This window comes from Anoplopoma fimbria, chromosome 23 (assembly GCF_027596085.1).
Source record: "Anoplopoma fimbria isolate UVic2021 breed Golden Eagle Sablefish chromosome 23, Afim_UVic_2022, whole genome shotgun sequence".
NCBI classification, from domain to species: domain Eukaryota; kingdom Metazoa; phylum Chordata; class Actinopteri; order Perciformes; family Anoplopomatidae; genus Anoplopoma; species Anoplopoma fimbria.
Genome location: NC_072471.1, coordinates 9617393 through 9630837, shown reverse-complemented (window position 1 = coordinate 9630837; position 13445 = coordinate 9617393). Strand labels below are relative to the sequence as shown.

The 13445-nt window shown below is 41.6% G+C and overlaps 1 protein-coding gene across 1 annotated transcript in view; it reads left to right on the top strand.

Moving 5' to 3' along the window:
• LOC129112456 (serine/threonine-protein kinase WNK1-like) overlaps positions 1-13445 on the top strand; it is an 84665-nt gene that overhangs the window by 54855 nt on the left and 16365 nt on the right. The window contains 10 exon segments of the mRNA XM_054624565.1: positions 1190-2614; positions 5196-5288; positions 6111-6185; positions 9215-9475; positions 11129-11199; positions 11345-11495; positions 11814-11930; positions 12226-12336; positions 12508-12559; positions 12868-13008. Coding sequence (XP_054480540.1) covers positions 1190-2614; positions 5196-5288; positions 6111-6185; positions 9215-9475; positions 11129-11199; positions 11345-11495; positions 11814-11930; positions 12226-12336; positions 12508-12559; positions 12868-13008 — 2497 coding nt within the window.

Sequence of the window (13445 nt, the reverse complement as noted above, 5' to 3'; positions counted from 1 at the left end):
TTTTCAATGTGTCGAGATGGTGTACCGACTTACACTTCTTACATGCATAGTGTCTTTTAAAATAAATCATTCTTATAAGTTGGGTTTATGCAACCCAACCACTTGGCTAGGTTTATGAAACGATGGGGATTGACGTTAACTTCACTGACTTAACGACTCGCGTGGCGAATAACTGACCTGACTAGCTAATCACGGGACTAACGACTAATTAGTCACTCGACTAATGTGACTTTTAGTTTCACATGAGCCGTGAACAATGGCTTTGTGGTTGGAAACACACTTTATACGACGTCACGTGCTCTTATCGTCCACTAATGCCGCGAAGGGTTTACAATAAAGTTAGTTGAAAGCCCAGTGCGTTGCTCAATGCATCGTTCTCTGACAAAGCGGTGGCATTTGAAGAGCTGGGGGTGAGAATTGGTTCCTGTATACCAAAAATGTTACTTTACACTTGAGAAGGAATAAAATGGCTAGAGTAACAGAAGCTACCTTCCTCTTATTTAAGGCGTATTTGGGCATTGTGTTCCCTTGTTACGCAGCTATCAGTAGAGAGGTGACAGGAAATAAGCAAAGAGAAAGATGGCGAATGTTGTGCAACTAAGGTTGTGACTCATAGTCAACGCCTTAACCCGTAGGCCACCAGCATGCCTACTTTTCAGAGTTTTTACTTTACATGTAAAGACACCAAGCCTGTCTAGATCGTCAGTTTGCAGCTACATAGTTGGACAATCAACGTTTTGCAGATAGAATCTGTGTGTTAAAAGACAGTTTTCCTGACTGCGGGTGCGACAAGATATTATTGAGCGTATTTGGCCTTTCTTTTCTTTGTATTATACTTTATAAACTACCCCACTGTGTATCTACCTGTGATCTCTCACAGTGTCTCCCACTTTTCTGCTCGTCTGTCACTTGGCCTGTCTGTCTGTTGTACTGCAGCTTTGTCTCTTAACGTTACCTGTTCACTTCATCTCATCACTCCTTTTAATAGCTGTTAATGATCTTATGTCCTATTTTAACCACCTCTTTTGTTTCTTATGTTGAGAAAGACTACATGTCCCTTTTTTCTCTTGGTAGTGCTTTGAAATGATGCTCTTTACTGTTTTCTACATTTCATGTGGGCCTTTGCTGAAGTTCTCTCTCTCATTCTCTTGAGTCTCATTCTTCAATTCATTGTATCTCATTGTCGCAGCAGCATTCAATGCCGCACCCATACAGTGGAGGAGGAAGTACAGGAGGAGGAGTGGGAGGGAGCATCCCCCTACAAACTCTCCCAGACCCCCCTACTATTTTCTTCCCATCTATCCCTGAGCGCCCCATTTCCTTCTCGCCTCCGCCCACTGGGCCTCCTAAGGCCTACAACACCCAGAGACGCAAGAGCACGTCCATTCTCGAGGCACATACCCGACACTTCCAGCCTGCCTACCCCCGCTATGGGAGCAGCCTGCATCCGTTTCCTGGGATGGAGGGCGTTGAGCCCTCTCTCTATATGGTAAATCCCGGTTTTGCAGCAGCTGCTCAGAGACTTGGTGTCTGTGAGCCGCTGCATCTCCAAGGACAATCTGACCCAAGTTTATACGGCTATAAAGACATGAGAGCAGAGCACGAAGAAGTAGTGCGGAGATTAAGTCTAAATCAAGCTGCCTTATTGGACCATTATGAAGCCATGGCATATGGAGGTTACCCAATGACTGCACACCAGCTTGGCCACTTGAGTTTTCATCAGCAGAGGCAAGCAGCAGCTGCAGCCGCTAGTTTTGGTTTCGATCCTGTTCCTCCACCTCAACCAGGGTTCCTGCACGCACACCTCATGCAAAGAATGAGTGCACACAGCCCAATCCCCCAACCTTTACCCCCCATGAGCGGGCTCACTGTCTGCTCTTCTTCATCGTCTGATGGATGCTATCCTCCACCACAGCATGCCTCCTCGTCAGCTTACCCGATTTCTGCACCTCCAGTAATGGCTGAATCCCCAGCGCCAACTGGAAGTGTGTTTGAATTCCATTTAGCTGCAGCCGCCGCTGCAGCTGCTGCCGGAGACCCAAGCCTCCTGGCTTCCAGACTTTACCGGGCCAGAAGGAGCTCCATGGACCTCCCTCTGGAGGACAACACTGGAACTGGATCAGGTGGTTCAGGCACGTACAGCCGCCTTCAGCCGGTGACCGAAGAGCTGTACGCATATCTCAGTCCCGAGCTCCCCTTACCTCCGGGAAGTCTTCTTCTCCACCACATAGGTGTAGCTACAAAAGACAGAAGCCCTGAACCTTCTAGTGACTCTATGGCCTCCTCTGATGCCGGGGAGTTCCAGTCACCTCCTCCCCCTCCTATCCTCCCTCCCTTCGACTCCTCCGCCGCTCAGTCCATCCCTCACGCATCCTCCGCTGCACTCTACGATTCATCCGGAGGAGTGTTCCCCATAGACCCCCAGGGACATCCACCCTCCATGCAGAGCTTCCTCCCCGCCACTCCGTCCAATGAGCCTGGGGGAGCGTCATCAATCCAGCTGGAGTCTCTGATCCAGAGTGCCTGGGCTCGGCATGGAGGGGTGATACCAGCCCAACCCGATATGACATACCATGAGTCATTGCTGGCCATGCAGGCCGCTAACCCCACTCTGGTACTAAGTCTAGACCTTAAAAACACCCCTATACCTCTGGGTCAATTACTAGTTGAAATGACACAAGTTACTTTTTTAGCAAAGATTCACAACCAGCTGTTATTATGACATTCTATGCTCTTTCTTTTTTGTTTGACTGCAAATAGTCAACAACTCAAAGATTGAGAATTTCATATATATTGCCATGGACCTCATTTTTCATGATCTGTTTCTGATGAGGTCATTGGCGTGTAATTGTAAAACATAAAAACATATTGTTGAGAATAGATAAGAATGATGTTATCCATCAATTAAAGTGAATCTTTCTATGAAAAGCAGCTGCATTAATTTATGAAAGTAATTTGACCCAGAACCTGTTATACCACCCCTTCTGTTTTTTTTTTTTTACCCTGCCAACCCAGGAGCCTCAGTTGATGCTTATCATCATCATGTAGCCTTTGTTTGTGATTTTAATCCTCTCCAGTCATATCAACACGACAGAGAGATTCTCATGGTCTGCCTTCAGAATATCTCACATTATGACAATGTTTGCTTATATCAATACTTTAATATTTGTAGGAAAATGTCCAAAGCACAGCTTCAGTAAGAAATTGTAGACGAGGGCACAACTCAGAGCACATCTGGGTTCAACAAGGACCATAAACATTTGATGTGAAATCCAACATAAGACTCACTATTGTGAGTTGAGTAATACTTATTTTAAAAGCAACATTCAGAAGGTAGTCTTTGAGACAAACTCTGTTGTGCAAGCTTTATAAGCAGTCTAAGCCCCCTCCTTTCTGTGTTTATGTTGTGTATTTGGTTTCTTTTTGTAAATATCAGTAAGTAGTACTTTGTCTGTATGTTCATATACGAATGTATATGAGAAATGTGTGTTTGTGACAGTATACTGTTTGTATGGTATACTTACATTTTTACTCTTACAAATTCAAAGTCTGTTTCTGCCTCAAATGGTGAAAATTGTAAATGGAAAAACTTCAAATATAGCTATTTATTGTAGACACCTGCACATTGAATAGTGTGTTATGAATCTAAGACAATCATTGAAGTACGATAAAGCTACGAGACTTTGTTGATTTGTATGGACAAACACTCAGAAACATACAACAAATCCAAGGGGGCTTAGACAAACCTTCAATGTAACCATGCAGATAGCCTTTTCATTTGTATATTTTAGATTCTGTCTGTTGTTTTGTGTTGTATTTGCTAAAGATACTGGCTTCAAGTCAGTTCTTTATTATAGCATACTGTATTGTCATTTCCAACCCACACTGGAAATCAACTTCCTACACAAGGTTCAAAGGTCACAGTTCAAATTCTTTAAACCCTTAGAATGCTGATCTTTTCAGTGTCACCTTTACTTCATTTTTACTTTGAACCATCACTGTGATCACTGGCCTTTCTTTTAATTCCTTCAGTCTTTATCTGTCGCTACTGTTTTCTTTTTTTCATTTCATTATCTTTTATCTATATATATCTTGTCTTGCCATACATTTTGTTAAGTAGATATCTTCCTTGTGGAATTCTTTATTACTGCTTTTGATGTTAAAAAAGTTAGGTAGCGGTGTGTCGGGTACAACAAACTTGTGCTTCATGACAAGTAGAAAGTTGCAAAAAGCCTTCTAACGGGTTCAGTTAATAGAGCGGCCATAGCAGTCTGTATGATGATGTCCTGTAGTGCTGTAGATTATTCAAAGGATTCAGGAAGGGATGATACAGATCTGTTTGGCTTGATGCTCACTCTACCAGGATCAAAAATCAATAATTCCAAAGTTTAACAGGACTGGAAACAGAAAGAAAATCTGCAACATTTCAAACCATTCAGACTCTTTTGAAAATCATTGAAAGAGATATTCAGAGCACAACAAAGGTCTCTAATTATCTGCAAAACTTTCTGAACGCGATTATATCAGTCAATGTGGCATCTAAACATGGCTCCAGGCATGTTTGCAGTTTCAAGCTTTTGGTTTTTACTTTAATACCATCATCGGGAACAGGCAGAGTTGGCCACCACATCAAGGCTCATATTTTATCGTATGCTATAGAACAAAACATGTGTTAGGGTGTTTTAGGGAAAACAGCTGTGAGTTGTTTAATGGACTTGGTGTCCGTATTCCAGTTTCTACTTTGTGCTTCTTTTATTTAATATCCCTACCAATCACTAAAGGGTTTGACCTGCATGTAAAAAAAAATCCCTGTACTTACACCCTGCCTAACCCCAGTTCTGTGCCTGTACTGCTGTACATGCTACACTACGAACTGTGTATACAGTTGGTATTGGTGTGCTTATATCTGTTGCCGTATAGATGGACGTATTCTGTGTGCATGTGTGCATACACAAGAAGAAGACTAAAAACTAGCCACTAGAGAGCTGCAGAAGTACCTTGTGTTTGCACTCATGTGCAGTTTCTGGTTGACAAATTACGAACATGCTCTGATTTTATTCTTGTTTTTTTTCTTTTTCTCCTTGTTGCCAATCTCTCTTGATTTCCCGCCCCTTTCCTCCAACCTTTTATATCCTTCGATATCTCGTACTCTTTGTCCACCCTTCTGTCTGTCTTTCTCTGAATCTGTTCCACAGCAACAGGTTCAGACTCCCACCCCCCAGTCCGCTACGGGACCCCCTCTGGTCCCTGTCACCACCCACCCAGCTCCTCCTGGGACCCCCCAACAGGTAAGGCAACTAGGAAAACAACTGAAGCAAACTAAAAAAAGTCACTTTTTAGACATCCAGTATTCCCTCTCTTCTCTCATTTCATCACATTTCTCCCACTTTTATTACCACATCCCCTATATGTACAAACCCCAAAAAGATTCAAAACAAAAATAACCCTGTCTTATGTGCTTATCCAGCAATGACTCGTATGTCGGCTTTCACTTTGAAGTTGTTGCCTTTGCTTCAAGGTATCCACTCCCGCAGAGTTAGCCCTTTGCCTGCAGTAATAGTCTTTCTGAGGAACCTTGTTTGCCCCAAAGCACAAGCCTCTGCGGTGAACTAATTGCAGCCCTAAACTGATTTGATTGAGCATGAAATTGGATGTTAATCAGGGATCAAACGGTTTTTGGGGGGGAATGTCCTTATTTGAACGAGCAAATGAGCCATTCCCGCTTAACTACATTCACTGTGTTTACAAAACGCTTGCATTGCAGTCATTGACATTGTGTTCATATTTTACAACATATTTTTATTGCAATATGGGTTGACAACCAATTAGGAAATTAACGACACAGGGGGTTATAAGGAACTGAATTTAATTAGATAAGAATGATTTTCCCACCTGGAATTTTCCAACTCATTTTGGTTTGTCATATCTGGGATTTGAGTTATCCAGGTTATAACAAGCAGGACATGACTTGACATGACATTGCTATAAAAAGTAACAAACCATAAAAAGATACTGGCGTGCGTGTATATTTATATTTATGTTGGGTAATTCTCCCTCCTCTCTTTTCTCCACTACTCTCTATCTCACACTCTTTTCCCTTGTCTCTCCAGGTTGTTTCATCCAGTCACAGTATTACATCAGTTCAGAGCCCCACACACACATCTCTGTCGCAGGCGTCTTCACAGGTATGTAAAGTAGCACCACTAATGAAACATACTGTATATGTAACACAATACTTCAGAAACACATTCCTAATGGAACTTTGCAGACAGCTGCAGGATTTAACTGAAGCTCACCATACATGAAACACACACCTTCCTGTTTGTACATATGGTAATTGTGTACGATTGAACATTTTGTCACACATGCTAAAATCTATGCTGAAGCCAATTTATTAAACACTGACCTATTAGTTTAAGTTACAAACAACTCTCCGTTTGTGTTTTGTTTCCCCATACACTTTACTGTAGATGTATTTAAACCTGGAAACACAGAGGCATCCAAAGACACACATGGATATCCACATTTACACACAGTTGCCCTCAGTCTTCACATTCAGTTCCATTCTTGGCCTGTGTGTTATTATCGCATGTTTTGCTCCTCTTTTTGCTTCTTTCTTCTTCATCAGCTCAGATTGTTTCTTCTCTATTTTTCTTTCCACTCTCTGGCTCGCTCTCTGGCTTGCTGCCTGCACTTATCACCTGGTTTGTTATTATGTGTGTTAATACATTTCTACTTGTCTGTACAAATGTTTGTGTGATTGTATGTTTGATTGTGTTTGTGTGTGTGTGTGTGTTCAGTTTTTTGACCTCAGTCCGTCTCCCAGTATAGAACATCTTTATTTCCTGTACCAAGCTGCTCAGCTAGCTCTAGTTAAGGTACCAGAACATATGCTAGTGTATGTGGCTATGATGTACGTACTGTAGGTGACCTTGTGTGTCTGTAAGTGATAGTGTGTGATTTGGTCAGTGAATCTGTTTGACAATCCTCTTGTTTCGTTGATCGTTAATGGTTCCCCTTTGTTCATCCCAGATGTAATGCTCCTTCTAACTATCTCATTAAATTAGAGATGGCAAATACATGAACACATTTTTTAGCAAATGAAGATGGGTGATTTCCTTAATCGGAACTGATAAACAGTAAATGGTAAATATTGATAACAGGAGGCAGTGAAAAGCCTTGAAAGAAGCGTATCACTGATGTTCAGGCCAAAAAGCAGTATAATATGGTTTTACGGTGCTTTTACATCTAAGTTGTTTGGATTGGTAAAAATGAACTCAGGTCTGTTTGCTACGTTAGTATGGTTAATTTGGGTGCCGACCAAACAACCAAAACGAGACAGCCTAAAAAGGTGGGTCTCAGTTTGCTTCTAAGTTGACTGTGGTGTGTTTGGTTTGAGATGTGAAACAAACAACAAGATTTTATGATAGCAGATATGTGATTTTAGCTAATCTTTGATAAAAAACATCCGTCCCTCAGTCATTTCCCATAAGGGTCCTGATAATTCAGGATGACAATCGCCAACCAATGAGTTACCTGTCAGTCCATATAACGTCATGTTTACTCCTCATGGTTCACTTATAAATTGTCAGTGTGAACATGACGCAGACCAGAACAAAAATGCGATAATGTATCATTTCCCCCCTTGGTCTGGACCAAACAAACTAAAAGCTGATGCTTACAGTACATCTGCAAAGTGAGCAATGCACTGTGCAAAATATGTTACTGTCTTCAGCTGTGGACATTTAATCATTAGATGGATACTGCTATTTAAGTTTCATGTACATCAGTAGGTTTACATGCAGCCGTTTTGTGGCAGTAGCTATGAAGAGCAGCTGAATTTAATTGTAAAGAACACATTGAAGCAATGAAAGATCGACTTCTTTGTGTGACAGCAAGTTAACTGGTTTGTTGGTTTTGCATTATTGTTTTAATGTAATGCACTGTACCCTTTGTTGTGCATAAATGGACAAAATACATACAATGTAGGTTATTTAAAGGTACCATGTGGAGATTTTGACTTCTACTAGCACTAAGGAACATTTTTATGAGTGGATCCTTGTTGTGTTTGTCTCATGCTTGACAGGCACACCGACTAGTCTGCCTTCAAAGACTTGTTGTGTATACTTGTGGTCATGTGACCGCGGTGTAGTTAGTAAATAGCCTAACGTTAGCTTTTTACTCGTTCCGATTGCATTCAGGCTTTAAATAATCATAAAAGTGGTGTTCATTTCTGTACATTATCTTACGTATAGAAAAATCACTTTGGCTTTTTGTCGCGGGAATCAGTGCGATTTCAACTTCCATTGTTGCCCTCCAAAAAATGTGTCATCCCTGCAGCACTCTATTGAAAGGTGGCTGTAATGCGCCAAGATACACAGTGATGTGCCAACAGAGGCAGGAAGCAAGATGACTGCTCACTTGTAAACACGGATGTTAACTATGCAGCTTTCACACATTTAAGCAAAATCGCCTTTTGCAGTTGTTTTATGAGGAAAGAAATGCATTTGACATTTAAACCTCAAGGACACACGCAATGCCTGTAGACTTGATATAGAGTAACAGCAGCATTACATCACTTTGTAAAGTGTGACAAACATTTGTAGGTCAGTTTTTGGTCCTGTGTGTGCGTTTTATTATGGCATTAGGAGTGTTGCCCATCTGCATCGTACAAAGAATTTGCTTGCTCTCTCACTTCCTGTAAAGCCACACTGTACATTGCCTGTTGGGATATATTTGTGGTTGCATGATCTTAAGAGTCGTGTGTGTTTTACACAACATTTGTCTCACAGAGTTTGTTGTCACTAATGGGCTTGGTCGATGTTCCAGTTGTTTGTTGAGGGTCAATAATGGGTCAGTGAACTATAATTGGCTCTTTTTCTTAGTGTCTTTATTTAAACATGATTTATTTTGGAGATCATAAAGAACCAGACTCACAAGCTAGCAGGGAAGTAGTTTTTTCTTCTGATGTGGAGTCTTTACGGTGAACCTTACAGTTAAACTAAAGACCAGCTTTAGCTCACTGTTCCATTACCAAGGCAGTTGACGTTAAATCTGTCTTTGCTCGGGGTTATCTGCTTCCTCCTCCTCCTTATGACGTTGATCCCTCCCTCTCTCCTACCTGTCCTCTTCCTTATTTACCTTCTTCTCTTTCCCTTCTTTTCCTATTCTGCCTCCTCCTCTTCCTCCTTCTGGCCCTTCCTCCTCTTCTCAGCCCAGTGTAACTCCATCTTCCGTTTCCTTGGCGACCCAGCCCTCTGCGTCGCAGTCCCTCCCTGTTCCCATGCCGACAGCGGTCGTGGCTTCCCCTCCCTCTCCTCTGCCACTCCGTGTTGGGGTGGCTCCTACCATTGTTTCCCCTCCTCCTCCTCCTCCTCCTCCTTCTTCTCCTGTGCCTCAGCCGTTGGCCACGCTGGTGCCAATCATCAGTGTGGTCACCGCCCCACCTGATACTCCCATGGAAGCCCCGCCCCAGGTACTGGTTATAGACAGACAGACAGACCCAACACGAGAATGCTGTAGTTGTTGAATCCTTTTCAAGTGCCTGGGTTTATTGGATTTTTAACTTTGTTTTTATGGAATTCCTTCTTGTCCATGATACGAAGATGATACACATTTGAAGGGGAGGATGGACTGCATCTTATATAAGATGCAAGAACATTTTCTTATTCTCATCCATATACTCTTGTTTTTTTCTGTGTGGTTTGGAAGTCAGATTCACCAAACTCTCTTGACTGCATAAACTAGTGGAACCGTAGCAATTAAATAAAAACGGTACAGATGTCCACAACAAAATGTCATCAGAGCAGCTTCATAGTGTGTCAGAAATAAAGCTGGATTTGTTCAAAATGTTAAATGATTACAACAACTGAAGAAAAGCAGCCACGAGTAATGTGAGAGGCGGTCAAGTGCACATGAGATGGAGAGGATTAGAGGAAAACTTATTATAGGCCAAGTAGGTGTTGTTCTACTGTCAGTGTAGCAGAAGATAATCCTGTACAGGGACCGGCATTAAGGCCCAGAGGCAGTTGTTGGAGAATTGTACTACAACTAGAGAAATGTTTGCATTTCAGTGCCAAAATATGCCAGTTACAATTTAAAAAACCTAAATTGGCAAGCCATGATGATGATAATGAGGTGAACAGAAATAGGTGTTATGTTTCTTAAGTGTTTCTGCTCATAGAGACAGGCTGACTATCTGCATATGACTCATACGGCGGGTCTGGACCGCCCGTGGATTTTGTTAATACCAACAAATCCGTTCATACGAGTTTTTTTCTGAATGAGGCCGAATATCCTGCAAACGTACAGTAACAGTTTGATATCTGTTTTGGATAGTAGTTATATTAAAGCTGCAATCTGAACAACTGTTTTCAGTTGGAGTTGGGTATTTGCAATGGTACTGCATCTACAGTACATTCACTTTTAGGTGATTAGTAATATGACTGACTTGCAATTGTAGTTTAATTTTATGTGCTGAAATATTCTGATTTCCTTTAACTACATTGAATAATTAGTCTGGTTGTTGAATAGCTTTTGTGGCTTGTTTTGAATGCAGCAACACTGACTTACTTAGAAGAACACTGGGTTGCTGGTCTGACGTCAGAGACAGTTTTGATTGGTCCACAAATAAATAATGTCTATTAGAATCCATGTTTCACTGTCTGCAGATTTCTCTTTGGTCCAAGTGCAAGAGTTGAACTCTGCTCCAACTCTTAGCATTTATTCTAATATCTAAGTCATCATTTATAGATGTTTATCATTTATGAGGCAGGGTTGCATGAGCAATCGGAGAGACTGTATGCACCTAATGAATACAATCCTGTTTATGTTCTCTTTTTGGGTCAGTTCTGCTTTGTTACTTTTGTTCCATGCTCTAGTTTTACTTTTTGTTCGGACCAATTCTGATGCCTTCTGTCTCTCGACTGCTCTATTTAGTTTGACTCTAAAATCATGAACCCACTTCTTCTCTAGTTAGTTTTCGCTCTTATTTTCGTCACACTTTGCTTATATTTCATGCCTTCCTGCTGCATTTTCTTTTCCCAAATGTCCCTGGTGTTTGTGTTGATAGCGATCATATTGATTGAGTGTGCAAGTGCATTTTCATGAGCCTGTGTGTGTGTTTCAGTCGGCCTCTCAGTCTTCAGAGCTGTCTCAGTCCCAACTACAGCCACCTCAAGTTCTCTCATCTATAGAGAGGTAATACATGCATAAACAAGCGAACACAATGACTTAACTGCTCAAATATTTGTGATCACATTTACACATTTTTGATGCTGTCTCTCACTATTAAACTCTTTTTCTCTTATTAAATTTGACCTCTGTTTGATTCTCTGTACCTCAGTGGGCATTCTGAGACTTCAGGTTTGAGCGACGGCAACGAAGGAGGAGGAGGTCGCCATGAAGGGCGCTCCACTAAGCGACATCAGCGGCGCTCTGTGCGAAGCCGATCACGCCATGAGAAGATCTCCAAGGCGAAACTCAATGTCCTCAATGTAATGGCACATCCTATAAATCCTATAAACTCATAATTATATAATAAATCCCCTTTTGTACTGTACCACTGCTGAAATTGTGTTACAGAGTTATGAGTTTCAATATACGTAATGAAAAACAGCTATTAGAGATACTTATCTGTTTACATTCCGTCTCCTTCTTTCTAATTGTATTTCTCTTTATGTATGTATGTGTGTGTGTGTGTGTATGTGTGTGTGTGTGTGTGTTTCTAATTGTATTTCTCTTTATGTATGTGTGTGTATGTGTGTGTGTGTGTGTGTGTGTGTGTGTGTGTGTGTGTGTGTGTGTGTGTGTAGATCTCCAACCGAGGAGACCGGGTGGCAGAGTGTCAGCTGGAGACCCACAATAGGAAGATGGTGACTTTCAGATTTGACCTGGATGGAGACAACCCTGAAGAGATCGCCCAGATCATGGTACACACATTGTTATTTTCGCCCTCCCGAACTATATTAATACCTTAATACCTCCGTTAAAAGGCTGGAATATGCTTCACATGCCAGTATGCGTGCTATCTACTCTTTGTCACCCAAAACCACTGAAGTACACATAATTGCCGTGCTGTTGTCCTTGTCCTTTCATTGAGTCATCAGCAGGTTCCCACACAGAGCAAAATTATACCTCAGTGGCCACTACAAACCAGCTTTGTTTTCTGTCACATGCTACAAACACACATACACACATCTTAATGGGACTTTTTTTTCACATCAGGTCCAGAGCGAGTTCATCCTGGAGAGTGAGAGGGAGTCATTCATTGAGCAGGTTCGAGAGGTGATAGAGAACGCAGATGAGAAGGGTCTGGAGAGAGACACAAACAGCCAGGTAAATACAACACTCAGTCTTTCTTTTCTTTCTCTCTGTTTGTGTTCTGTTTTTTGTTTTTCAGGGGTTGCTGGTATTCTTGTTGCTAATTTTTATTGTACAGTATACCTTTATTACTTTTACACCATCTATCTTTCAGTGTTTATTTCATGTTGTGTTGTTGATCTACAGATAACAGGTGATATGGCGCAGCAGATTCCTGCTATATCTGTCCCCATGCCAGGTAAAACTAACAAAATGAAAAGCCTTAGAGTAACAACATGCACCAGTTTGAGTGCAGGTCGAGCAACAGGGGGGCAGCTGTAAGACCGGGCTCGAAGCATCTGTCTCACACTGCAGGAGTTTCCTTGAGCATAGCATTGAATTCCCACCACATCTACAGACAAGACAGAATTTTCACACAGAGATTTTCCATATTTTCTCTCTAGAGCTTCTATTTTGTATCCACAAAGCTTCCTGTTACTTCTTTAGCAGGTTAACTGTAGAATCTAAACTATTTTTACAATACTATGTTCTGTCATCTCTTCCCAGACATCACTCCCAGTGCAACAGCTCAAGTGGTCCATTCAGCAGGTCGGAGGTTCATCGTCAGCCCCGTACCTGAAGCCAGGCTGAAGGAACAAATGTTTCCCACGTCTCCTTCTCCTGCCCGTGCACCTACTGTTGAAATAGGTTAGGAGTGTGTGTGTGTGTGTGTGTGTGTGTGTGTGTGTGTGTGTGTGTGTGTGTGTGTGTGTGTGTGTGTGTGTGTGTGTGTGTGTGTGTGTGTGTGTGTGTGTGTGTGTGTGTGTGTGTGTGTGTGTGTGTGTGTGTGTGTGTGTGTGTGTGTGTGTGTGTTCATGACCTTCGAAAGTCAAAATGAAGGATTTGTTTACAACCTGTCTTTCAACCTGTAAGACATCTCATTACCTACTTCCAGATAAGATGTTGGTGTTAAGAATTATATATATATTTTTTTTTCAGATTATAATGATTGGCCCAAAAAGAAAGAAATACTAAAATAAGACCCAGGTTGCCCCATTTATCTTCAATTTAACTTTAACAGTCACACACAATCTTGCACTAAATGACTGTGTACTCACACACTCATCAGATTAAGCTGTAATGCT